Source organism: Sporobolomyces koalae, assembly GCF_050403365.1.
Source record: "Sporobolomyces koalae JCM15063 DNA, S_koalae_JCM15063T_v1_ctg11, whole genome shotgun sequence".
NCBI classification, from domain to species: domain Eukaryota; kingdom Fungi; phylum Basidiomycota; class Microbotryomycetes; order Sporidiobolales; family Sporidiobolaceae; genus Sporobolomyces; species Sporobolomyces koalae.
Window position 1 is genome coordinate 65,648 of NW_027481760.1, and position 24,517 is coordinate 90,164.

Below are 24,517 nucleotides of genomic sequence, written 5' to 3' on the forward strand. Positions count from 1 at the left end.
GAGGCCGTAGCGCGAGCAAACACCGCGCAAATCTCGGCTCACGCGCGCCGTCTTCTCCGCCCTCCGTTCACGCGAAGCCGCTTCAGACGCCGACATTGTCACGATGAACGGAGAGTCATCACCCGGTGGACCAGCATCCGCGATGCCTGCGGACTCGGCGAATCGCAAACGGGTTACTCTCGCCGATCATGCGCCCTCGAGCAAGAAACTCCGACTCGGCTCTGCCGACCTTGAGGACCCACGCGAGCCAGACGACGACACTTCTGCAGAAGACCTCAAACTCGAGGCGAGTCGGCCACTCTCGCGCTCTCCCCACTTTCTCCAGCGTGAGCTGATCCCTCCCTCACCGCCATCTCGTACAGAGTTTTCGCAAAGAGGCGATCTACCGCGAAATGCTGGCGTACAAACGACAGTATCAACGTACGCAGACGCAACTCGAACAATTGCGTGCTGAGCGCTCGACGTGCGAGGTCCGGTTGAGCAAAGTCGAGATCGCGTGGAACTTGCTGGTTCAAGAGGCAACGATGATTCTCCCGAGTACGAGCAACCCAAACCCGAGTCAGAACGGCAACGGACGTGCGAGTGAGCTCTTTGTTCAGAAATTTCGAGTCTCATACATGGATAATGATTGCTAATTCTCGTTCGCCTGCCGTCCCGGTTTCAGCTTCTCCTGCATTGACCAATATGGAACTCGACGACGAGGAGCTACAAGAAGCATTGTCGTATCGCAGTTCGGAGACGAAACATTTGCTCCAGCAACTTCAAGCTTTGCATCACCCTTCGAGCGATGCAGACCAAACGACCACAATCTCTCAACTCGAGTCGAAATGTCGCGACCTGCTCGATCAAGTAGGTTACATTGCTGATCTTCTTGCCCATCTCGTCAAGATCCTGGCTGATCCTTGACGCTCTCGAAATCAGTCTCTGAAATCGCAAGAAGCTCTCAGATTGCTCCGCGTCAGTCACGAGACCACCCTTGCTGAACTCGATGCGACCCACACGGCGTTGCTTCGCGCCGAAAAGAAATTCGATCGGTACCAGTCTCGAACGGTCGCTGCGCTCGAAGGTCGCGATTCTACGATTCAACCGAATTCCGCGCAGGCGTCGCTGAATGGCAACAATGGGACAGTAGCAGGAACCGGGACGAGAGAGGACGGCGCGGCAAGCGGAAAAGGCAAACAACCTTCGACGACAACAGCAACGATGCATGCGGGACAACCAGATCCGGAGACAACGACCAATCAGGAGGAACAGGCAGCGCGGTCGGAAGCCACCAGGACAGAACTGGAGGACCTGAGAGATGTCGTTGACAAGAGGGGGCGAGAGTTGGAAGACATGAGGCGAGAACGGATTAAGCTAAAAAACGAGATTGACAGTCTGAGAGTCAAGGTTTGTTCTGGCGCTTTCTTCCATCTTCCTGCCTGACTAATCTCTTGCTAACGTCCACAATTTTTAATGGCGTGCAGCTTGTGGATCTACCAGATGAGGTGGTCGCAGAGTCAACTACATTCAGGTTGATGCAAACTCATGTCCAGTACTTGTCCGGAGAATACGAAACGAAACGGCAGGAAGCAGAACGAGCAGTCAAAGAAGCGGACGGATTCAGGGAAGCGATGGAAACCTTCCGCGAAGATGTCATTGTAAGTTATCCAAAGCCTTCGAACGATCGCCTCGTCCACTGCTGACCGTATTATGTCGCAGCGCGAATCGACCGAGCAATTGAACGAATTGCAGGCCCGACTCGCGTCGAATGAGAGTGACTTGCACCGATTGCGAGCTGCGCGCGACGACCTCAAAGCCGAAACTGCCGAAATCAAAGCGAAGGATACCGAGCGGTCGAAAACATTGGAAGAGCTCAAGACGCTCGCCGAGTCGCGCACGGCGCGTATGCAAGTGTACCAGTCGGAGATCAAGCGGATGAGAATCGAGCGCGCAGCGAAGAATGGAGATCTCGAAGGCGTCGAGATGAGGATCGATCCAGGACAACAAGACAGGACCGAGGAAGACCTGACTGACGACTTGCGAGCTCGGCTCCAGACCGCCGACAAACTCTTGTTGGCACTCAAAGGTCAGCTCGAGTCGTACGCCACTTCTGGAAACCTGCCAGACGGACAACGACTTGTCGCGAGCGAGACGCAGGCGAGGATCGAGTTGACGAAAGCGCTGGAGAAATTGGACAAGTTTGAGAAAGTGTTTGGACCCGACGCTGCAAGTGATCCGCAGATCAAGGAGCTGGCACAAAAACTGCAGGAGCGGGATCAGGAGTTGAAGGCAGCTGAGGCCCAGGTCAAAAGCCATGAAGCTGTATGTTCTGTTCCATCGTGTCTTTGATCCAGTGCGCAGCTGAACAGTCTCTATTTTTGCAGGCATCCAACATGCTGTACGGTGAGATCGATAGGCTATCAGCTGCGTGGTCGGCCCTCGACGAACAGAACGCTTCGAAAGTGTTCAACCTCGCTAGTCTCGAAGACAAGTTGCAGAGGCTCGGCGCTGAAGTAAGAATCCGGACACATAAATCGAATAGACGTAGACTGACGAAAGCGGTTGTCCTTGAGCAGAAAGCGAAAGCCGACAGTCGATACTTTGCTACGATGCGCCAAAAAGATGCGCTCACGAACGAGAACACGGTCTTGACCAAACTCGCCGAGAAGCAGCAGCAGAAAGTCGAGAGCGTATCAGAACTTCAACACAGCCTTACTCAGCAGTTGGTCAGTCTCAACGCAGAGCATCTTCTCATTCTCGGTCTGACGGCTGACGATACCCTGTCGGCGCCGATCTAGACTGCCGCCGAGAAAGAGATCACTTTGCACCAGGACAACGTGCGAGCTTACGCCGACCAGATCGCACAACTCCGCCGGGACAACTCGGAAGCACTTTTGAGGACTGAGCAGAACAGTAAAAAAATCACAGAGGTGAGTTCAGCGAGCCGTGTCTGCCCCCATTCCAGTACCAGGCTGATCTATTCTATCGGCATTCGCAGCTCACATCGCTGTTGACGGAGCGAATCTCGCAAGCGGAGAATGAACAAGGGCTGCGCAAACGGGCCGAGGAAGAGCTCGCGAAAGTCGAACGCCAATTGCAACAGGCCATCAGCAAAGTGGCGACTGCTACTGCTGCCGCTGGCCCCGCAGCGGACAGCAGCGAGATTCGCGAGCTCAAGAAGTACAATGCAGATCTTTCGGTGAGTGTTTCTGTCCCATGCTCGGCGCAATCACCTGAGCCCAAGCTGATCGAAGCGGATTCGATTCGTTCTACCAGAAAATGCTCAAATGCTCGACGTGCAACCTGCGATTCAAGAGCGTCATCATCAACCGCTGCGGTCACACATTCTGCAAAGAGTGTGTCGACGCTCGACTCGCAAACCGTCAAAGGAAATGTCCCAATTGCGGTGGCATGTTTGGAAGGGACGATGTCGGACCTGTCTACTTCTAAACATATTTTTTCGTTTCATCCCTTCGTTGTTCCCACTCTCCTCTTTTTTTTTGTTTGCACGGTTTCTCGCAGATCGTTCTCCAACCCAACCCGTCTTCTCCTTTGATTGTGTTATATCTGCTGTCCGTTCTCGTTTCAGGGTGGTCCCCCTTGCCTTTTTGTGTTTCGCATCGTTTCTCGGCTCAGTAGCAGTAGTTAAAACTTTTGCTTCCATTTCGAAACCCTGAGCATCTGGTCGTACATGTGCGCGAAATAGACATCGACTAGACATTGGTGTCTCTTGTGTCTCTCGCAAAACCAGGACATTTTGTTAATCTTTCACCTGAGAGGTCCGTACCTCCTCGATCCAGTCTCGTCCGTAAATTTGGTCGCAATCCTGTGCAAAGCCTGCTTCAACTCGTAATCGTCCGATCCAGCCGTCACCATGATCGGAGTGGTCGAATTCGATTCGTGAGGGAACAAGAATCCAGGGTCGGAATCGCACGTCGTGTTGATCTTGGGTACGATACCGTCGACGAGGTACGCTCGAGCTTTCTTGGCCGTACAGAGTGAAGGGTGTGCGAGCGAGCAGTGTCCGAACCTGTCCATGAGAAATGCCGAATTTCATTAGAAAAATCAGAACCCCTCGAGGCAAAAGACAAGACAAAAGTGCGTACCCGTTTTGAATGAGGAGCGTAGCGGATTCGGGACCAAAGTTGTCAGTCATGCGTCGAGCTGCCGACAAGGGCGTGACGGGATCCGCGGTCATCGAAAGGAACAAGATGGGAAACCTGTTTTTTTGATTCGTAAGGTGTATCATCAGTATCAAAGCTTCCCCGGGATGATCGATTGGGGAGGAAGACAAACGCTGTCTTGTTCAGGCCCTCTTTGACCGTCCAAGGTCCTGTCCATTCCAAGAGCGAAAACACGATCAGTACATCAGGTGAAACCGAGAGGGAGACGGCAACACGCACCTCGATACACTTCAAACGGTTCCACGTTCCAACGACGACACTGACTGATCCAAATACTCCATTCATCTGCCGTTGGACTCTCGGTCGAGTCTCGAAGCATCTGCATGTAATCTCTCAACCCTTCGACCGAAGTGTCGTTACGAATCACGTTTGGATCCGTGTCTCCACACATGACGACCACGGCAGAAGCCATTGACCCAATCATCGGAGTGTGGAACGTATTATCGGCAGGAGGTTTTCGACACAGTTGCCGGTTCCATTTGTTGGCCGTCTCGAACATCCTGTGACCATCTCCACGTTCGACTTCGGCGAGGAGAGAAGCGAGATCCGGCCTGAGCCAAAATTATATCAGCTAGTCTCCCTGTCATGTATGGGAAACGCCTGTTCATAAAAGAGCTAACCAAGTCTTGGGTGCGTAGAGCGAGTGGAACACCTGCGCAATAACAGTAGCATCTGGTCAATTCTCAAGCGGTCGACGGGCGTGAACGGGGACAAGGCGTAGTACGTACAGTGTATTGCACGTCGCTCGCAGTGACGATACCAGGACCCCATTCGCTTTGACCGACCGCGAGCGGTCGTCGCCTGAGAGTCTCGTAGATTGCTGCCAACCGAGCTTTCAATTCACTCGCGGTCGAGTTGTGACGCGCAAGCGCACATCCTTTCGGTCCCGATTCAGCGCAAGCCGAGAAGAAGCCGTCAATTGTCTAGAGTGGGGGATCAACGAAGACGTCAGCTCGGGTCGAACGAACCCGCAACTTTCGGTCGCTCGCAGGAAGGACTCGAAGCGAACCTTGTGAGTGTCGGTCATCCCGTCGACACCCCACTGCCAAAAGTCGCGCGTATATGATAACGAGTCCGAGACACCGTCGAGAATGAATCGATTGACCTGTAGTATCCAGTCACGTTCAGTTCGGGAGTAAGGGATGAAAAAGGGAAGGAAAGAGTGTTGACCTTGTCTGGAAACATGGCGGCAAAGGTCGCTCCAAGAATCGTGCCATAGCTGTCAACCTCGTCGAGAATGATTCAAGTTTCAAACCTCGAGTAGCCTTAGAAGAGAATGCGAGACGATTGACTGACGAGAACCCCCAGTAGTTGACCTTGTCGAGTCCAAGATTGTCAGCAATGCTCGCCATGTCCCTTGCGGTAAAGGCGGTGCTGCTACCACGCAGGATCCCTTTGTTTGCGTTCGCATCGCACGCCTGCTGCAACGCTTGCGAGTACGCATCGAACTTGGTCGTCCAGGACAACTCGGCCGCGTTCGAAGCTTTGGGCGAGTATCCCAACTCGGGCGAACCCCTCGCATCTAATCCGATAAAGCAGACGTCCGATCAGGACACATGCGAAAATTGAGTGGATCGAACTCTGAGGTCCGTACCGTAGGGGAGACCGATCGAGAGAATGTCGCGCTCGAATCGGTTCGCTTCGCCTTCGCTCGTGAAACAGCCGAGATCAGGTGAGGTAAGGTTGACGCCTCGAGGGTCCCACGAGATGATGTGGTAACGACCTGCGAGTCGAGAGCGGAATTGTAGAGCGGGATCGAGCACGGTCAGGATCGCGAGAGAGGCGACTGACCGTCTACGATCGTCTGCAGCTCGGTGCCGAAAAGGACGACAGAAGCAGTGCCACTACCGCCAGGACCTCCCGGGTTTGTGAACAGGTAGCCGAGTTGCTCTGCAGGGGGGGCGGTCGCAGGGAGCATGCGCAGAGCGAGCGAGACGGTTTCATTTTGTTTCGGGTTCGTATAGTCTCAAAGTCGACATGTGTGAGTTCTTTTTGACGGAATCACGAGACGAGGTCGTTCTGCGGTTCTTACCCAAGGGCACGCGCAGGAACGAGCAGTACGTCTCGAGCGAGTCGGGGCAGGGACTCCAGAAGATTCCCGCGGTCTGTTCTCGGCACGTGAGATGAGCACAAGGCACAAGTTTGAAAGATACGGCTTCGTACCGAAGGAGGTGTCGCAACTGTCTTGTGAGTACGCCATACAGGTACAAACGAGTGCACGAGGTAAAGCGCGACTGCGAGAGCCGAACAAGAGAGCACCACACTGCGCCTAGTCTTTCTCTGCTGTGCCTTGGACGCAGGAGACGGCGGAGGAAGCAGCAGTTCTTTCTCCATGACGAGTCAGCAAGTCGAGGTTGCAAGGCGGCGGGGATGGGTTATTTTGAGACCGATCGAAGCGCTCCCTCGACTCGGGCTCATGCTTCGCTCTCTCACTCGCTTACTCCCTCGTGCTTCCCGTACGAGATCGTTCACGACTAGTACTCTCACCATGGCGCCCCGTCTCAGTCAGTCGTCTCTCCTCTTGCGCACGACGAGTCTCCCCACATCTCGATCGCAACAACGTCACCGAGACCACCTCGCTCACTAGTTCCGTACTGCAGACCACACCATGTTCCGCGTCAAGGACGCCAAGAAGAGTCTCGACTTCTACCAAAACATCCTCGGCATGGAACTCCGTACGTTCCTCGATCTCTCGCATCTCGTCTGTCCCCTTCTCTCATCCCTTGAACTGATCGTTACACCCCTTCCATGCACACGCCGCACAGTCCAAGAGTCTCCTGGAGGTGACTTTACCAAGTGCGCGCCTGTTCTTCCCCTTTCTGCGAATGCTCGGTTCAGAAACAGGTGACCAACACGCTTACGCTCTGACCTGCAGCTACTTCCTCGCCTTCCCCGAAGAAGGCAAAGAGCACTTGTCTGCCGAGGAAAAGTCGGCCCGCAAGTGGTCTCGGTGAGTCTCGCTCTCAACCCTCCCCAAGTCCTTCGATTCTTTAGCTCATCACCCGTTCTCTGGCGCTCTGTATCACTCAGCGAGGGTGTCCTTGGTATGAATTCGACAATCTCTCGGAGAGCGTGGTGAAAGAGCTGACGATAGTGGTTTCCGATAACAACACAGAATTGTGCCACAACGTAATACGAACTCTGCTTCATCTCGTGAATATTGAAAGGAAGCTGATGCATTACTTCCGAGTAGTGGGGAACCGAGTCTGACCCCGAGTTCAAGGGGTACGCAAACGGCAACGAAGACCCTGGACGAGGGTACGTCATTCCCTTCCTGGTCTATTGCGCGAGATCGCCAGTTCTGACAGTCATGCCCTTCTGGCACCGAGCAGCTTTGGACACATCTGCTACAGTGTCGACTCGCTCGAGGAAGAGTGCGCCAGGCTCGAAAAGCTCGGCGTCGAGTTCAAGAAGAAGCCCCACGAGGGTCGCATGCGCGTGAGTTACCGCGGTCCAAGGACATACGAAGATCATTCGACGCTGACATGATCTCTGGTCCCTGTTGGTTTGCAGCACATTGCTTTCATCGTTCGTCCTGGCTTCTTCTCCTGCTACCAGGAGAAGGAAATCACTGACGATGTCACCTTGAATCTGATGACCAGTACGACCCGGACAAGTACTGGATCGAGATTGTCAACAATGCTCCCCCGAAGTCCTCGGGACTGTAAAGAAGTATACATACAGCCTGCAGACCTCCCACAATTCGAGTGCCGTCTCGTACCCCGAACAAATTCTCATATCATGCTGTCCAGTAGTCATTTGAATTACGTGAATGAATCCAACAAAGCTGTTTTCTTCTCTTGCCACTCCCCAAGGGTGAAAAGATCGCTGGCCCGCTTCAGTCTGCTAGAATCGACGCTCAGACTGCCTGAAGAACACTGTTTGGAATTAAGGCGGGTGGGAGTATGGGATCACCTCTTTCCCGATTGGGGTCCTAGTGGGAGGATCGGATGCTCGCTCTCGCAGAGTAAGACGTTGTGTAATTAAAAGATCGTTTTGAAAAATTGGGGAATTACATTCGCTAGAGGGGTTTCCTCTCTGTCCCTCTGGCTCTCCTACTCGTCGCACTGTCCGCCTTCTTTTCCCGTATCCCTAAACCGTGCTTCAATGAATCATGTTGAAAACGGGGCCGGGTTGTTTCGAGGAGGTTTTCTAGTGGTGTTCGGCCGAGTGAACCTTCTTCGAGTTGACCGTCTCGTCGTACGCGACGTACGCCGTGAACGCGACGACTGCGATTCCGAACCCGGGGAACAAGTTGCGGAACCTTTCAAGTTTGAGAGAGAGAGAGCGCGCATCAGACCCAAAGCGTCCCGGAGGAGACGCCTGAGAGAGAAAGAGAAAAGCGCGACAGCTCACATTGCTCGCGAACTGAACACGGGGGACTGTAGGGTAACGGTCAGACCAGAGTAGCGAGATGATGATGATGAACAAGAGGTAACTCACCTTTCGCCACGCTTCCCGCTTGGCCCACGGGTCTGTCAAGAGAGCACATGGATTCACCTAGTCAGTACAAGGCAACGCAGCAAGGAGAGGGGGAGAACAAGGGAGCGAGATGGCAAGATGAACCTCGGTATAACGGCGAAGCAGGCATCTGAAGCGCGTGCAAGCGAGGTCAGCCAAATCGAACCATGATCGCAATCACAAGACACGGAACACACAGTTTGAGAGTGACGAGAGGGGCGCGAATCGGGTGGTCGGGAACCAGCTGTGCAGCGCGCAGACCAGTCGTTTGATTCACCTCTCTCGCTCTTTCTATCGTACATGCACGACCAGCAGTATAAACAGCGTAAACTACAGCATTTGTATCGCGTGCAAGACGAGACCCTTGAAATCCGCTTCGTATTCTCGAAAAATGCGAGACCTTTGCCATTCTGCCGCGCGCGAAATCACTGCCGAGAGGGGAGAAGAAAAAAGTTGCAAGTTTTCTGTCTTGGGGGCGAAAATCGCGACTTGGTCGAATTTTTGTGACCCTCTTTCTCTCTGCCCCGTCCCCTTCGCAACCTGTTCGCACGCGTCGTTTTTCCTCGCGTCGGTCCAATTTCTCGCCGACTCGGTCCTTCAACCCGTGTCAGCCATTTTGTCGTCCTTGCTCGTTCCGCCATGAGCAACAAGCCGTACAAGAAACGCGTCATTGCAGCCGACTCGGACGAGTCTCAAGACGATGAACCTCTCGTGCGTGTCGCCTTATTTCCCCTCTCGGCCGCTTCTTCTTCCACTCGATCAGCTCGGTTACGTTCCGTATGAACCTCTGCGTGCTCATGCTGACGCAGCCTCGAAACGGTTTCGCAGATCAAACGCGTCAAACTCCCCACTCCGGACCCTGCCGCCGATTCCGCCATCGCCTACTCTGCTCCGGGCGCACATGGAGCAGCTTCGAATGGGGACACAGTCATGAATGGCGCGACTGAAGCTCTCGTCGCTCCCGTTGCCGCGCTCAAGAACAAGCAAGACATTCCAAAGAAGAAACTGTCCGTGTTCGACAACGGTGTCGATTCGAATTCAGATTCGGACAACGATTCCGAAACCCCACTCATCGACAGTGTCGCGTCCAACAAGAAGAAGAATGGGAACGGGAATGGCAAATCGAAACGCGAGGCTTCTCCTTCTTCCTCATCTGAAGAAGAGAAACCTCTTGCACAGATCGTCAAGTCCGAGAAGAAGAAAACCGCTCCACGTGCATCGTCTTCACGTGCTTCGACTTCGAGCTCGAAAACTGCCAAGCGAGAGGATGATGATGATGACGATGATCACGAATCGTTGAGCGAACCCTCTGCTTCCGACTCGGACGTACCCCTCAAAAAGAAGAAAGCACCGGCAAAGAAGAAGGTTACTACGACCACGAAATCGAAGAAGGAAACGTCAGACACCAAGCCGAAAGCGTCGAGCAGAGTGAAAAAGGAAGATTCGGCAGCTCCAACGAAAGCGAAAGCGAAGGGCAAGGGCAAGGCCAAGAAGGATGAAGACGCCGAGAGCAAGGCTGAAGACGGAGATAGCGAAGACGATACCTACAAGTGGTGGGAGAACCAGGACAACAGTGATACCAAAGTATGTCATCCCACCTGCTGGCTCGCTCCGATCGATAGTTCTGACACTGCGGCTTTATGGACAGTGGAAAACCCTCGAGCACAACGGAGTTTTGTTCCCTCCCGAGTATGAGCCCCACGGAATCCGCATGAAATACAACGGTACGTGCCGAGCAAGATTTTCTGGGTTCCTCTTGAGCTGATAGCGTCGCTTGTGCTTTTTGGCATCGATCAGGCAAACAGGTCAAACTCGCGCCTGAAGCGGAAGAAGTCGCTTCCTTCTTTGCTGCAATCCTCGAAACCGACTACCCCAAAAACCCAACTTTCGTGTCCAATTTCTTCGCCGACTTCCTCAAGATCCTGGTCGAATACCCTCCGGTAAGTCGGTGAAAGACAAATTCCTCCCCCATACATCAAGCTGATCTAGCATCGGACAATCAGCTCGATGGCACTCAGATCAAGGACTTTGACAAGTGTGACTTTACTCCCATTTTTGCGTACCTCGAGACCGAGAAGGCCAAGAAGAAGGAGCTCACGACGGCACAAAAGAAGGCGCTCAAAGCCGCCAAGGACGAAGTCGAGGACAAGTACAAAACGTGCCTCCTCGACGGCAGGAAGGAGAAAGTTGGCAACTTCAGGATTGAACCGCCTGGTTTGTTCCGCGGTCGTGGAGAACACCCCAAAACTGGCATGCTCAAGGTCAGTTTCCCGCATTGCTCCTGTCAAAACCCTCACAACCCGCTCACTCGGACGACCTGGTTCATCTTGGTACCGTGACCAGACTCGAGTTGCGCCGGAACAAATCACGATCAACATTGGCAAGGACGCTCAAATCCCTCCGGCGCCCGCAGGTCACAAGTGGAACAACGTAGTGCACGATGACAAGGTGACCTGGCTCGCTACCTGGAAGGAGAACATCAATGGCAATGTCAAGTCAGTCTTGTCCATTCCTTCTCACAAAGGTCGTTCATTTACTGATGTCAGCACTCGTCAGATATGTGTTCCTAGCCGCAGGATCTTCATTGAAGGGACAGAGTGACCACAAAAAGTTCGAGAAGGCTCGTGCGCTCAAGGTGCGTCGCTATGAATAGATTGTTTCGCCGATTCATCCATATGCTGATCGTGGTTTGGTCGTTTCGGTTCAGGCTCACGTCGACCGGATCCGTTCTGACTACACCGCCGATCTCAAGTCGAAGGAGATGGCTACGCGTCAACGTGCCACAGCTGTCTACCTGATTGATCGATTCGCGCTTCGTGCCGGTAACGAGAAGGGAGAAGACGAAGCCGATACAGTCGGATGTTGCTCGTTGCGCTACGAGCATGTCACGCTTACGCCACCGAACAAGGTCACGTTTGACTTTTTGGGCAAAGACTCGATCCGATACGTAAACGAGGTCGAAGTCGACGAACAGGTGTTCAAGAACTTGAAGATTTTCAAGAAGGAACCAAAGACAGTCGGCGACCTGCTCTTCGATCGACTTTCGGTCAGTCACGAGAAAGATTCCGAGAACCGAATCAATGCAGACGAGCTGACAGGGCTTTTTTGGGGGCAAATTTTCTGAATTGCAGACTCAAGTCGTCAATCGCTACCTGACGTCGTACATGGAGGGACTGACCGCCAAGGTGTTCCGTACCTACAACGCTTCTTGGACGTTTGTCCAACAGCTCAAGAACACTCCCAAAGACGCGTCCGTCGCCGACAAGATCCTCGCGTACAACCGTGCAAACCGACTTGTCGCCGTGTTGTGTAACCATCAGAGGAGTGTCTCGAAGGGTCATGGAGCCGCGATGGAAAAGATGGTCGACAAGGTCAGTTCCCCCCCTCTTTGCGCTCACTTCCTAAGCGGGACTCAACTCACGGATGAATCACATTTTGTAGATTCGCGGACTCAAGTACCAGCGCATGAAGTTGCGCAAGACTCTGCTCTCGGTCGCCGACAAGCCCAAGATGTACAAGAAGGAATTTGAGGAGGAATCGGACCTCGAACAAGATTGGATCGATGAGCACGAGAAGAACCTGGTCGTGCTCGAGCGCGAAAAGATCCGCAAAAAGTTTGACAAGGAGCAGAAGAAACTTGCCGAGGAGAACGAGAAACCGATGAAGGACGAAGAGTTGGAGACGAGGTTGAAGGCGGCGGACGAATTGGCCAAGTCGATCAAGCACGATCGCAAGGAGAAGTACACCACTGCGAAAGGTAACGAAGATAAGCTGGTCACTCAGCTGAGGAAACTTGACGAGCGTATCCTGGTACAAAAGACCAATGCTACCGACAAGGACGAAGGCAAAGGTTTGTCCTTTCCTTTCCGATATTCCCTCGAATCGTCGCTTACTGCTATGTGCGATTGGGTCAAACAGAAATCTCGCTCGGCACATCCAAGATCAACTACATCGATCCTCGAATCTCTGTTCAATGGTGCAAGGAGCACGATGTGCCCCTCGCCAAGATTTTCTCCAAGACTCTCCTCGAAAAGTTCACCTGGGCAGTCGATTCGGTCGACGCCGACTTCGATTGGTAGAATCCCAGTTTCGCTTGCGTCCGTCTCGGACTACCCTTTTCATCCTCACTGCATGTCTCTCGCTCTTTGCAAACTCGTTTGTACGTTGTCTTCCAGACGCTCTCGCCTCTGTCCCCTCTGGCCCTTGTATCTACCTCGCTTGCTTTGTCTCGTTCGTTTTACATGAAAGATTTATCTTCGTCTTGACGCCTGCGAACTTTCTACGTTACAAAGCGCGATAAATACCGATACAACTGCGAGAGACCCTCCCGATCAACGGGCCCAAAGAAAGCACAGTACAACCCTCTCTGAACCATCGAACCTGTCCATCTGTTAGGTTTCATCACACCTTCTTCTTCTTGTTCGCAGCGGTGGTCGAACTCGATTTCGGTTTCGTGGTCGTAGTTGTCTGTTTGCCAAACATCTCGGCGAGACTCTTCATCCCCCTCGTATTGACTTTTTTGAGCGCTTCGACTCCACGACTGCCTTTCGATTCCAACTTGCGTTTCTTGGCGATTGCCGCCGCGTTGCCTCCTCCGAGTTTCGAAGCCGACGCTTCGATGTCGAGATCGGAATTCTTTCGACCTGGCAAGTAGGTCGTACCGAGGAACGCAGAAGTCGAGTGGGAGGACGTATACGCCACGAGATTGGGAAATCTGAGGTTTTCGTCAAGGAACCGATTAGCTAACTCCCCATGTCACAAACCAAACGAGGCGCTCACTCGTATGCTGCAAGTAGCGCCTCGGTACTTTTCGGTGCGAGGTAGTTCGACAGTACTCCGATCGCGTATTTCTGTCGAGATTCTGGTAAAGATTTCGACAACTCTGATTCAGAAACGGACGATCTTGGCGCTACGTTCTTAGTAAAGGAGAGAGAGACGAACCTGTCTGAATCTCGGTACTCAGTCCTTGTCCGCTGCCGATTCCTTCTCTACCCACTCCCCTCGAAACGGTCGGAAACGGTTTGACCACATCAACCGCTTCGCGAGTTTCTCCAGGTTCAGTCGATTCGTGCGCGCCGAAAATTCCATCGATCGAATCTGCCAACGCGGCAACTTTCGATTGGAGTAGATCGAGCACGAGTGTCGGCGACAGACGATAAAGCGTCGTCGAGTCGTAAACCTGAGTCTCGCACACTTTCTCGAACCTAGACTTGACGCACTCGAGTCGAGACAATCGCAAGAGATCATCTGCGAACGGAGTAGGGTCTTCTTCGTCTTGCTTGATGTCTGTGCTGGTCGAGGGAGCAAACTGTTGCTGAGAGACCGTCTCCCACAGATCGGCGTACGAGACAAAATGAGGCGGTAGAGTCGACAGGTACGACACGATCAAGAAGACGGGATCGAACGGTGCAAAGATGGAAAGGTTGCCATCTGCAAAGAGTGTATTCGGTCGGACGAGGGTTCCGAAATCAGCTCTTGCAGTGAAGAAGGGCGTACCTGACACAACCTCTTGCTCGAGGAACCAAGAACGTTGTTTGTCTGCATCGAGTGCGAGCTTCTGTACTTCGAGGATCCCGTCGCTGGTCGAAGCGCCCGCATCTCGTGTGTACGGCAAGAACAGCACGGGTTGATCTGCAACGACGAAGCAGAGGTCTTGAGCGATCACCGCAAGGCGTCCGGTGTTTGGATTGCGACTTACGAGTGCGCGGATGAGGTAGACGGAGGAACCGAGATGCGGTCGAGGGAGACTCGGCAGCTTGCACGAGCGGTACCGCTGTGACGCGTCAAACCTCAGTACAGTGACTATATTGCGGCCCGATAGCGTACATACAGTCAGGCAAGATGCAGACGTGCTTGCGCTCCATTAATGAAAGGTTTCTGGGTTGAACGCGTTGCGATGCGTCTGATGTCGATGGTCGTTCGCACGTCTCGCAGAGGTCGTTTCCCAGAGCGGTCCCAGTGTTTGCACACACACGTCGTCAAAGTCGGCAGAAACAGGGGTCGAGTCGCACGTCGAGAGTTTTAGATAGCGCTCGAGCAGTGGAGCTTACACGCGCCTCGCGCGACATCGACTTCTGTTCCCGCTCGGGTGAGTTTCTTGCCCATACGAGGAGAGTTCTTCCAGCGTGCACATTCATCGTGTATATGAGTATCGACTGCCACACGGAAGATGGAGGAAAAACAGGTCGAGCTTTGCAGCCAACTGTCAACAAATAATATATATGTTATGTTTGGCTGACCGAACATCAAAGGCCGCGTGGCCCAATGGCAAGGCGTCTGACTACGACTTGTTCTTCGGAACAGTGTCTATCAGGAGATCGTGGGTTCGAGCCCCATCGTGGTCAACATCTCTTTTGAACTTTTGGCGGTCTTGTCCTTCGTCACCAATAAAACTCTTTTTTTGTCACTCGCGTGGGACGACGCAGGTTAAGAGGAACCCGAGAACGAGGAAGCGTAAAATATTGCCAGACCGTAAAACGGCATTGACGGTACAGAGTCCAAGCCGTCTTGTCTTGGGGAAGTCTACAGCTAGAAGATCTATACAAAGGAGAAGACAAAGGTTGTCTCTGGAAGGAGGAAACCGCGAGAGAGAGCACAAGCCAACAGACAGACATTCACAGCATCATCGGACCTGCAACTTCATCCCTCTTGGCCTTGCCCGCCAAAATCTCGACAATCTTGAGTGACCACTCGATCGCTGTTCCGGGACCACGTCTGGAAACAGGAAGCGGTCAAAATTAGCGCGTCAGATCAACTCGAACCACGGGTAGACAACTATGGAACGAGCGCGAAACTTACGAAGTGACGAGGTTCTCAGCTACGACGACTCGAGCTTCAGAATATTCATAGTCTGTGGAACAGGCAATACAATCGGCAGTGAGTACCGAGACAGGTATTTCCAGCAATGACGGGAGAGAGTACGTACGTTTCTCGAGATCGCCTTTGACCGACGGGTGAGACGTGATCGGGAGACCTAGTCCGATCCCTGCAGTCTTGGCTGCGAGAGAGCCAGCGCAGATACAGCCAATGAGCTTGCCCGCCTGTCGGTGCAAACGCAAAGCAGGAGAACAACAGTAACCAGCAATTAGCGTGGCTCCTGCTCGAGGGGCGTCTTCCGGAGGTCGAATCCTTACCTCGAACGAATCAAACAGGTACTCCTTGACGCCTTCGTCTCGACTCAAGCGCTCGGCACCTTTCGCTCCTCCCGGGACGATCACGGCATCAAAGTCTGCCTTGTGTTCAGGTTTGAGAGTTTCGAACTGCGTGTCGGCCAAGATCTTGGCTCCACGCGAAAGCGTGATGTGCTAGAGACACAGGCGACATGGCGTCAGCACGAACTCACTATGAGCATCATCCTCATTAGACTCACTGGCAAAGAGTGTGACGGCGAGAATTCGGGAGAGACGGAAACGAGGACCGGAGAGAGGGAAGCTCGAACGAAAATGTCCAACGCGGTCCTGAACGCACAGGTTGAAAGGGTCAATTACCTCGTCAAACAGGTGGACCATCATCTCGGAAAGCTCACATGACTTCGATCTCCTCGGTACCGTCTGCAACGAGGACCATGATCCGCTTCTCTCCCTCGGCTTTCGGTGCCGGTTCGAACGATTTCGACACGGCCTTCTTGAACGAGCTCGCAGCGCGTTTGACCGAGGTCCTCCGACTGAGAGGCGTGTCGGACAGCGATACACCCTTCCTGTCTCCCTTGTCGACCGTGCGCCCTCCGATCGTGACAGTTTCCTGTCCAACTTCGGGCACGGGCGGCGCGGCGTCATGTCCGTTTGATCGTCCGCGCGTGAGTTGACCTCGGGTGGAGCTGCTCGGTTGACGTCTTACGCGCTGAGACGGAGTACGTCGAGGTGCGGGTTGCCACGATTCGAGCTCGGAATCGGGTCGAACCGCGGTTTCTCCGTTCGCACGAGGCGCGAACGAGACTCCAGGTGCGGCTTTGCCGACATCGTCTTCGCCGACATCGAATGCCCTGTTGGAGCGAAGGGAGATTCCGCAGGTCAGTTTGCGCAGTCAGGGGTGCGCAGGCTTGAGGCCTCGACAGGGGGAGGAGGCTCACCTCGCACCGACGGAATCGGGATGACGTTCGATGCCAGCTGCTTCGGCGTCAGACAAGACATGTGCTGGAGGAGCGGGAAAGTAAGAGTCTGGACGAAACAAACAAACAGCGAGAGCAGGAGGTCAGTGCCAAATCAGGGGGGAGTGGGCGCGCGCCAGAAACAACAAGCTCGAGGGGGACGCAGCAGCACGTTCCGATGACTTCGGATGCAAGCCTGGACAGGCTACGCGCTCGCACGAATGGATCGACGCGTCGCGAATGCCCTGGGATGGCCAGCGAGGGGAGCGAGATGCGATCGGGAGAGATCGACGCCGACCGGCGCGACTGCACTGACCTGGTGCAGGGCTTGTACTGAATGCGGTACCGAGGCCAGGGCTGTTCTCCTTGTTCGCTGCACCCGGGATGCCTACCGCAGCCGCGCGAGTGGCAGTGCTGGACGCCCCGAGGCGGTCGGCGGATTTCTGGCGAGGGCCGGTCGAAGGACGTTCCCCTCGTGGTGACGAGCGCGAGAGCGACCTGACGAGCTTCTTGAATGGGTTCTCGTTGCGTGGACTTGTCATGATTGCGATCGAGCGGGTTGGTAATGGGTGCACGTGCGGGATGAAACCCAAAACAAGTCAGGTGCACGAAAGTGCTCGGCGGCGCCGGCCCCCCACTTCCACTGCGCTTGACTGCGCCACTCTGCGCGATTTTACTCTGAACAACAACCGCTCAGGGTTTCGTGTACTTGTGACAACATGCATTGGCATTACTACTGCGCAAGTATAACAGCGATCGATTCAAACCTCCTTGGGCCTCGAGCTCGCATCTTTGCGCGTCGCGGGATGCATCAGGCTCGTCAAGAGCGTGTTGCCCGTAACCGTGTTGGTCGTGACAATTAACAAGTTGCGATCTGTATGCACCAAGATGAGCTGAGCGTGCCGCAAGCCAAAGTGCTTAAGAGCAAAAAGCACATACTTGGCAGCTGTCGATTCAAAAAGCGCAATGCAGCGATCTCTGCATACGTGACTCCTCCCACAAGACAAACGATCGTCGTCGGTGTCTCGGCATTCGATCCTGGTTGGAAACCCTGGTTAGTCGATTGTGTTCCTGATGGAGTAGATTCCTTTGTCGTTACCTCTTCTCCTCGCAACCTCGTCTTTCCCGAGCTGCCATTCGTCAAAGCTGTCTCCCTCGAACCCTTTCAGCAACTCTTCGAGACCTCTCCACCCGTTGAGCGTTTCCGGACCGCCTCCTGGAGCACCTGCGTCCATTCCCGCTGCCCCTCCGATCCCGACGCCTCCGCCCAGCGCACATTGCACCCACCGCACGCCGAGAGGTGCGTATCCCGAATACACGTAGCTGATATCGAGGGGTTCAGACTCGTCGACATCGTCGACGATCAATCGGAGAGGCTTGCGAGCGAGCGTGAACGGAGGTTTCTTGGACGAACTCGAAGACGAGGTCGTCGCGAGGGGTCGAGTGAGGAGACCCAACTGAGAGAGTGAAAGTAGTAGCGGCAAATGTACATGTCCGTACGTCTGTCCCACAACAATCCAGAACGCCCCACACATGAGGAAAATCTCAAGGAGCGGTCGGCAAAAGCAGAATTTCCCGCACCTGAAGAACGTCGCGTTTGAATTCTTCCAACACCTTGGGTTTGAGCCCCCCTGAAGTGATACTCAAGAGACACAACAGTCTCAGGACCGTCAGGAGAGGCGCCTCCTGATTGATCAATCCCTTGATCGAAGCCTCCTGTGCGGCGAGATCGAGCCCGGCGACGAGATCTGTAGCCATGCTTCGGATGAGATAGTGGTTCTGAAGGAACAACGTTCAGAGAGCAGTGACGACTCACTCTGCTGGATTTCGAGCGCAGTGTTGAACTCGTCCGTGCTGGTCACTTTCATGATTTCTTCCGTCAAGCTCGTATCTGCGATTACCGTTCCTCCCGAGTCAGTTCACCAAGAAGTTCGATCAGCTTGTCGACAGAGAGACACGCACGTAGTCGCAGCGCTTGATGCTCGTTCTGCAAGCCTCCCAGCTGACCGACAAACGCTCTCAGTTCCTGCGGCGTCTTTGCGAGATGACGCTTCTCGTAGTCCTCGTTCAACCTCCTAGCCGTGCGATTCAGGATTCCACCGACTGTGGCAAAATTGACGTCTCGCAATTGTGCAAACAGGGCGTCCGAACTTGGGGACAAGAGATGTTTGCGCCGTTTCGCGGGAGGAGGTTGGGTCCCCCCTGCACCGTGTCGAAACCCGGGTGTCGCAGGTGACGACGAGGTCGAAGCAGCTGGAGGAGGATTGAGCAAGTTGGGATCAACTTCGACGTGGGCTAGGTTACGTGCGAGAACCGGGAGAGATTTAGCGTTGCGGGTCACGTGGAACGTCCAAGTACGGGAGGGACTCGGGGTGCTCACCATTCTTGATCCCGACCATCTCGTCGACGAGACCCTGATACGTCAACTGGGTGCACAGCGCCGATACCATGTCAATCTGTCGATCGAGCACGATCATGGAATCCACCGAGCCGTTCGCGAGCGGGACTGCCGTCGTGGCAGTCGCTCCAGGGCCAGACTGTTCTCGCTGCAGTCGCTTGAGTAGATCGACGAGCCGCTGCGAAGGGCGACCAAGGGGGTTCACAAACGAGTCAGGGTCTCGCGCAGTAACTCGACATCCCGAAAAGGTTGGAACGCACTCTTGCGGCTGAACCTTTACCGATGATACGCGGGATCGTTCCAAATGCTCTCTGAAGGGTCATAAAGGCCTTTGCGAGGTCATGTATCGGTTCAGGGTCGCGATCCTAGGTCGGGATGAGAGAGCATGAGCACGAGGTCGCGCGGTCTTGCGAAATTACAAGGGACGCACGAGTTGTATGCGCTTGTACACGTCTTCGTACTCCAAGCTGAGGAGATCGCGATCGAGCGGGATGAACCCGAGCTGAAAGTCCTGCACCTCGAGCGAGCCGAGTACGCCCGCATCGGCGAGGACGGTCGTACACAGCGCCGTCATGCGCGGCACGACGAGCAGGTGGTAGATGTGCTTGTTCGACGCCGGAGTGGACTGGATCTGATCTGCAAGAGGCGGATGGCCGGGTAAGTCGCAGGTCAAGTGGGGGGAGAAGGTCGAGTGAGCGCTGACCGGCGATGATCCGCATCGATTTGACCTCGGGTCGACAGAGGTAGACGACGTTGCGTTCGGCCTGGCTCAGTGGGCCCGGTTCGAGCCAGAACATCTTGGTGACGGCATGGTTGTTCTGCGCGGGCAAGTACGCACGTCAGCCTCGATGCTCGCCTCTTCGCTGCCTCGCCTGCACGCGCACCTTGAGCAAGCCAACTTCAGTCACGAGACCGAGGGGTCCAGCGAGCGAGGGCGTGAGGATCAGAGTCTTGGGTCCGACGATGCGGTCGAGCAGGCCTTGGAGCGCCGACGACGCGACGAGCTGGAACAGCTGAGTGTCGACCGTCATTCAGTAGCGCGTGGTGTTCGAATTTCGAGGACTCGAGCGAGCACAGTTGATGCAGTGAGCACCTTGAATGAATTCCGAATTTGATTTCGGAGATGGATAGCAGAACCGCGATCTTCACTCGTCTCACACCCGACCTAGCCCTTGAACCGCGTCCATCGATACGACTCGATTCTTTGCCAGTGATTGACGACTCGCGCCAGGTACAAACGCCAGTCATTCGCGTAGACCGCGCCATTGCAACTTTCACGCCTTTGACTCGAGTCCACGCCGGCACTGCTTCGCATGGCGTGCTAGATCCGAATCACACTACACCAGGATCGCGAGCCCGACCTCACTCGACCCTCGATAGCGCGCAGATTGACGACTCGGTCGAGCGCGAGAGCACCGCAACGCCTTCTCGCTTCCTTCTCGGTCGCGTCTGAGCCGAGTAGGACGGAGCCAGACTGCACCGCATGCGGTCGTTCGTCGTGCACTTGGACGTGAGTCGCTTGTTCGTTGCCTTTGCCCTTTCCCCGAGGACAATTCGCGAGGCGGGCGCAATCTTGGAAAGTTTTCGCGCCCGCGGCGCTTCCTCGCCTCATCGGAACCTTCGCCCCCACCCACACCGGCCTCGATGCCCGCGACGGTCACAAGCTGATCCCACCCTCGTCTCTCTGCCGACCGGCTCGCTGTACGCTGCCCTCGCCCCTCTGCAGCCGTCCTCGATCGATCTCGAATCCGCGCAGGCGACTTCCCCGCAACACCTCGAACGGCTCTGGCACGCGTGGACCGGCAAAGCCCACAGACTGCTCGGACAGGTGAGCTCATCCGGCCTCTCCCACTTGCCCCTGCCTCGGCGGGCTACGCCAACGCCACTAACGGCCGTCATTGTGCCCCACACGCAACGTCTTCAGGAAACTCGGATCGACAACCTGTTCTGGCGGACGTGGCACCTCGAACGCAAGCAGCGACAGGCGGACATGAATCGGCCCTACCAGTATGTCCACCCGCCGCCGCCACCGACCCCACTCGCGACGCATTACCCGACCACGCCATATCCGTCCGTTGCGCCCGCTGCTGCGCCTTCGCACTTTGACCGCATCAATGAAGCGGGACGGCAAGCATCTCGCGATCTCGAAGCCTTCTTGAGCAACAGTCTCGAGGCAGTCCAGGTGCGTCACTGGAGTCATGCCCCGTCGCTGGTCCGCTGCTGACCTTTTTCCTTCGCGACAGGCTCCGCTCGCTCCCAACCCACCTACATTCCCACCGCCTGTGCCTCCTTCGCCGTACTCGCAGCTCCGTCACAACCTCACGAACGCTTCCCCTTCGCCCTCCGTGCCGCATTCGCATCTCATTGCCCCTCAACCCTTTCGTCCGACTCCGCCCCTGCTCCTGCCGCATCAATACCAACCTTCGCCCGAATGGGGCTATAACGCTCTGCCTCCGACCTCGGTGCCGCCTCCTGGAGCGTCATCCGCCGGACACAACCGCATCATCGCGACCCCGTCGTGGACCGCTCTCATCTCGGATGCGAACCCGCCCCATCTGCCGCCCTCGAGTGTGCCGCCAATACCGGCCGCGATACCACAATACTTTGCGCCTGCGCCTGCGAACCCGGTTGCGGGTCCGAGTTCAGCCAGCGAGCCAGCGCAACCGCAACAACCGCCACAGTTTAGTCCCTCGGCACCTCTGCATCCAAATCCTTACGCATATCTTGCACAGCCTCTCCCGATATCACAGCCGCCCCATGCAGCTCATGTACATACTCAGCCGCTTGCATCCCAACCTCCATCCCTGCCCCAGCAGTACTACCCCTCCGCGCCGCTACCAACGCCCAGCTTCACCCTCCCGCCGTCAGCGACCTTGTTCACTGACCTGCCTTCAGCCCTCTCATCGACTCCAGCATTGCAATCCGCGCCTCTCAGCTTCTACTCGAGTTACGGAAGCTACCAGCCGATCATCACGCCGTATCCTCGGTTCCTGACCCCGTCGCCCGAGCCTTCGATCCTTGGCGAGCTCGAGCTTGATCTCGACCTTGGAGACGCGACGGGCACGACTTTTGACTACGAATCGGTCATCGGCGCGACTGGCGCGACCGCTGAAGGCTCGCTCGAAGGGGACCCGAACGGGGGTGCCGACGACGGCGAAGAAGGACTGCAGTCGGTGTGGAGAGAGTTCAGTCGAAATGGTTCGATCGGCGCCGAAGACTCGCCAGCATCTGGATCTGTCGCTTCGACCTCGTTCGATGCACCCCCGCCACCGAGACTCGAATCGTCGCGCGCTTCGACTTCGGCTCCGACTCCGAACGCGAACGGGGTCAGGAAAGATCCGTTCGAAGGCATGAGTCTCGCGCAGATTCGCAGTCGGGCAAACAGCCTCGAAGCGGTCGACCAGGACGCAGCGCGGTACGAGGCTTTCGGCGCCGGGTCCGGATTGGAACCGAGTGATCGAGCTGCGTTCGAAGTGAGTCGACATGCCAGCCGGGACAAAGGGAAAGGCACAGACAAGGACAAGAACAAAATCAAGCGCAAGAATTCTCGAGGGGGAGAAGGCGGGGGTGCGGGCAAGAAGAACAAGAACCAGGAAGTCGCTTCCCCAACTCCAGACACGATCGACAGCACCTCGCCAAACCCGGGAGTATCCGAAGACGCGTCTCCGAACGGCGATCCGAGTTCGAGTTCGACCAAGACCGCTTCAACTTCAGCTGCAGTCGTCAGCAAGAAGAACCGGAACCCTCACGCGACCCAACTGCCGGGCAACAATCAACGCAAACAACCGAAAGAGGAAGCCGGAGAAGGACATCAAGGTCCGATATGCAGTCATTGCGGCAGCATCACGACCCCGCTCTGGAGGCGTGGACCGGACGACGAACTGCTGTGTAACGCGTGAGTCGTTACTGCTCCAATTCTTCAAACCGTGCTTAGATACTCATCTCTACTTCACTGGGACAGCTGCGGACTCTACCTCAAACTGCATTCCAAACCTCGACCGAAAACGTTTGGCAAAGGCTCAGCAGGAACGAAACGCGCAATGAACGGCGCAGCTGCAAAGGCGGCCGCGAGTGGCGTGCCACCCGTCTGCAGCAATTGCGCGTGTACCTCGACCCCGATGTGGCGAGTGCTCGAAGGCAAGCTCTCGTGCAACGCTTGCTCTCTGTACTGTGAGTATCGAGTTCTCGGTTTCGTTCGCCCCCTCAAACACGACTTGCTGAGCTTGCCCAACCTTGCGCACAACACAGACAAGTTGCACAAAGTACCACGACCAGCATCACTCGCACAGAAGCGTGCTGCCGCTGCCGCCGCGAAAGTGAACCTCGCCTCGGACAATCCACCCTCGACCGCTTCTTCCCCTGGCGATCGGCCTGCCGCATTACCTTCTGTGCCAACGGGCTCGAGCGCACTACACGCACCATCACAGGGCACAGAAACAGGCAGCTCGACAACACATACCGAAGAAGAAGTCAAGATGATCGTGTCACCGGCAACTAGTGTCGCTCCTCTTCAACCTGCGGTCATGCCGCCACCTCACCCGGGCTTACAGCACGCTCCTCACGTGCCTCAAAGCTTGTACGCTCCGGTGACATGGAGTACAGCTGCGACATCGACCTCGCCGTTCCAGCCTGCTCTCCCACTGCCCGGTTCCGATCCGAACCCGTTCGCTCAGACTTCGTGGGGCGCTCTTGCCTATCAACTCGTTTCGGCCGCGGCTGAAGAAGAAGCCGGGCAAGGATCCGGAGGAGGTCCGACTTGAGATTCTCGTCCATCCACGAATTCGCGACACGCCATTTCGTTCCTCTCCTCTCGCTTGCCCCTCTTGTCTCTTCACTCGGGGACCGTAACGCAGACACTGTTCCTTTCTGCCCTGTCATCCACTACCCACGCCACCGTTGCGCCCTTCCACCGTCAATGCCCCTTCTGTTGTAGTTTGCAATCAGGCCCTCGAAGGGTCTCTCTTTCATCTTTCGCTCATTGAGGATCTCGGATTTGTCTAATCACGGGACCGGCTCACGGCCTTTCCCGCTTCTTCCGTCTCCATATCTTCTGTTGTACGATCACCTTGGCATGCACCTGCATCTTACTGTAAAAACACTGTTCTCCATGCGAGCTAGCCTCTTCTTCAGGGAATCATTGGTTGCGCCCTTGTTTGAGGAATCATCAACAGCAATACAAAGGGGTTTCCGCACGCATGTAACGGTAACCGACGAAGATGCGTGAGGCCTGCCCAAACGAGCAGGTCTCGCGTGAGAAGGCCAACTGGCCAAGGTACGGCAATTCAAGAATGTCTGAGCTGAGCTTCTTCTCCGTGTCTGACTTTCTCTCGAGGGATGTCATTCGGATGTCCGAAATCATGAAAGAAACAAAAAAAAAGGCGTTGCGGCTCGTCCGGAGCGAACGTT

General features: G+C 55.3%; 8 protein-coding genes across 8 annotated transcripts; 4 read left to right on the forward strand and 4 right to left on the reverse strand.

Annotated features, from left to right (window-relative positions):
• Positions 1-103: 103 nt before the first annotated feature.
• Positions 104-3,432, forward strand: BRE1 (E3 ubiquitin-protein ligase BRE1; the record flags this gene model as incomplete). Its single annotated transcript, XM_076677895.1, has 11 exons — positions 104-286; positions 363-582; positions 665-849; positions 922-1,389; positions 1,467-1,640; positions 1,702-2,304; positions 2,367-2,495; positions 2,559-2,708; positions 2,781-2,912; positions 2,981-3,181; positions 3,259-3,432. 11 exons carry the CDS (start codon positions 104-106, stop codon positions 3,430-3,432), a joined length of 2,619 nt encoding a protein of 872 aa, XP_076534851.1.
• A 318-nt stretch (positions 3,433-3,750) lies between these two features.
• On the reverse strand, positions 3,751-6,500 carry JCM15063_001107 (uncharacterized protein; the record flags this gene model as incomplete). The annotated part of the gene is made up of 13 exons (XM_076677896.1): positions 3,751-4,012; positions 4,089-4,202; positions 4,279-4,315; positions 4,386-4,717; positions 4,787-4,818; positions 4,895-5,089; positions 5,176-5,271; positions 5,337-5,385; positions 5,463-5,688; positions 5,761-5,889; positions 5,958-6,131; positions 6,199-6,271; positions 6,330-6,500. The coding sequence occupies 13 exons, from the start codon at positions 6,498-6,500 to the stop codon at positions 3,751-3,753; spliced, it is 1,890 nt and encodes a 629-aa protein (XP_076534852.1).
• A 274-nt stretch (positions 6,501-6,774) lies between these two features.
• On the forward strand, positions 6,775-7,834 carry JCM15063_001108 (lactoylglutathione lyase; the record flags this gene model as incomplete). Its single annotated transcript, XM_076677897.1, has 9 exons — positions 6,775-6,841; positions 6,932-6,962; positions 7,042-7,116; positions 7,197-7,210; positions 7,282-7,295; positions 7,360-7,424; positions 7,499-7,604; positions 7,680-7,694; positions 7,769-7,834. 9 exons carry the CDS (start codon positions 6,775-6,777, stop codon positions 7,832-7,834), a joined length of 453 nt encoding a protein of 150 aa, XP_076534853.1.
• A 1,432-nt stretch (positions 7,835-9,266) lies between these two features.
• Positions 9,267-12,706, forward strand: TOP1 (DNA topoisomerase 1; the record flags this gene model as incomplete). Its single annotated transcript, XM_076677898.1, has 11 exons — positions 9,267-9,338; positions 9,456-10,211; positions 10,276-10,351; positions 10,425-10,567; positions 10,631-10,888; positions 10,971-11,122; positions 11,184-11,262; positions 11,335-11,673; positions 11,759-11,998; positions 12,069-12,477; positions 12,546-12,706. The coding sequence occupies 11 exons, from the start codon at positions 9,267-9,269 to the stop codon at positions 12,704-12,706; spliced, it is 2,685 nt and encodes an 894-aa protein (XP_076534854.1).
• A 322-nt stretch (positions 12,707-13,028) lies between these two features.
• Positions 13,029-14,491, reverse strand: JCM15063_001110 (uncharacterized protein; the record flags this gene model as incomplete). Its single annotated transcript, XM_076677899.1, has 6 exons — positions 13,029-13,341; positions 13,407-13,488; positions 13,569-14,057; positions 14,124-14,258; positions 14,326-14,400; positions 14,458-14,491. 6 exons carry the CDS (start codon positions 14,489-14,491, stop codon positions 13,029-13,031), a joined length of 1,128 nt encoding a protein of 375 aa, XP_076534855.1.
• A 750-nt stretch (positions 14,492-15,241) lies between these two features.
• On the reverse strand, positions 15,242-17,255 carry JCM15063_001111 (DJ-1/PfpI family protein; the record flags this gene model as incomplete). The annotated part of the gene is made up of 8 exons (XM_076677900.1): positions 15,242-15,341; positions 15,426-15,477; positions 15,553-15,667; positions 15,761-15,931; positions 15,997-16,084; positions 16,153-16,608; positions 16,696-16,783; positions 17,030-17,255. The coding sequence occupies 8 exons, from the start codon at positions 17,253-17,255 to the stop codon at positions 15,242-15,244; spliced, it is 1,296 nt and encodes a 431-aa protein (XP_076534856.1).
• Positions 17,256-17,474: 219 nt separating this feature from the next.
• Positions 17,475-20,142, reverse strand: VPS33 (tethering complex ATP-binding subunit VPS33; the record flags this gene model as incomplete). The annotated part of the gene is made up of 11 exons (XM_076677901.1): positions 17,475-17,587; positions 17,653-17,751; positions 17,813-18,215; positions 18,295-18,461; positions 18,530-18,604; positions 18,676-19,008; positions 19,094-19,289; positions 19,372-19,476; positions 19,542-19,747; positions 19,815-19,929; positions 19,996-20,142. 11 exons carry the CDS (start codon positions 20,140-20,142, stop codon positions 17,475-17,477), a joined length of 1,959 nt encoding a protein of 652 aa, XP_076534857.1.
• Positions 20,143-20,755: 613 nt separating this feature from the next.
• JCM15063_001113 (uncharacterized protein) lies at positions 20,756-23,871 on the forward strand (the record flags this gene model as incomplete). The annotated part of the gene is made up of 6 exons (XM_076677902.1): positions 20,756-20,767; positions 20,838-20,939; positions 21,036-21,293; positions 21,355-23,006; positions 23,073-23,281; positions 23,360-23,871. The coding sequence occupies 6 exons, from the start codon at positions 20,756-20,758 to the stop codon at positions 23,869-23,871; spliced, it is 2,745 nt and encodes a 914-aa protein (XP_076534858.1).
• Positions 23,872-24,517: the final 646 nt, after the last annotated feature.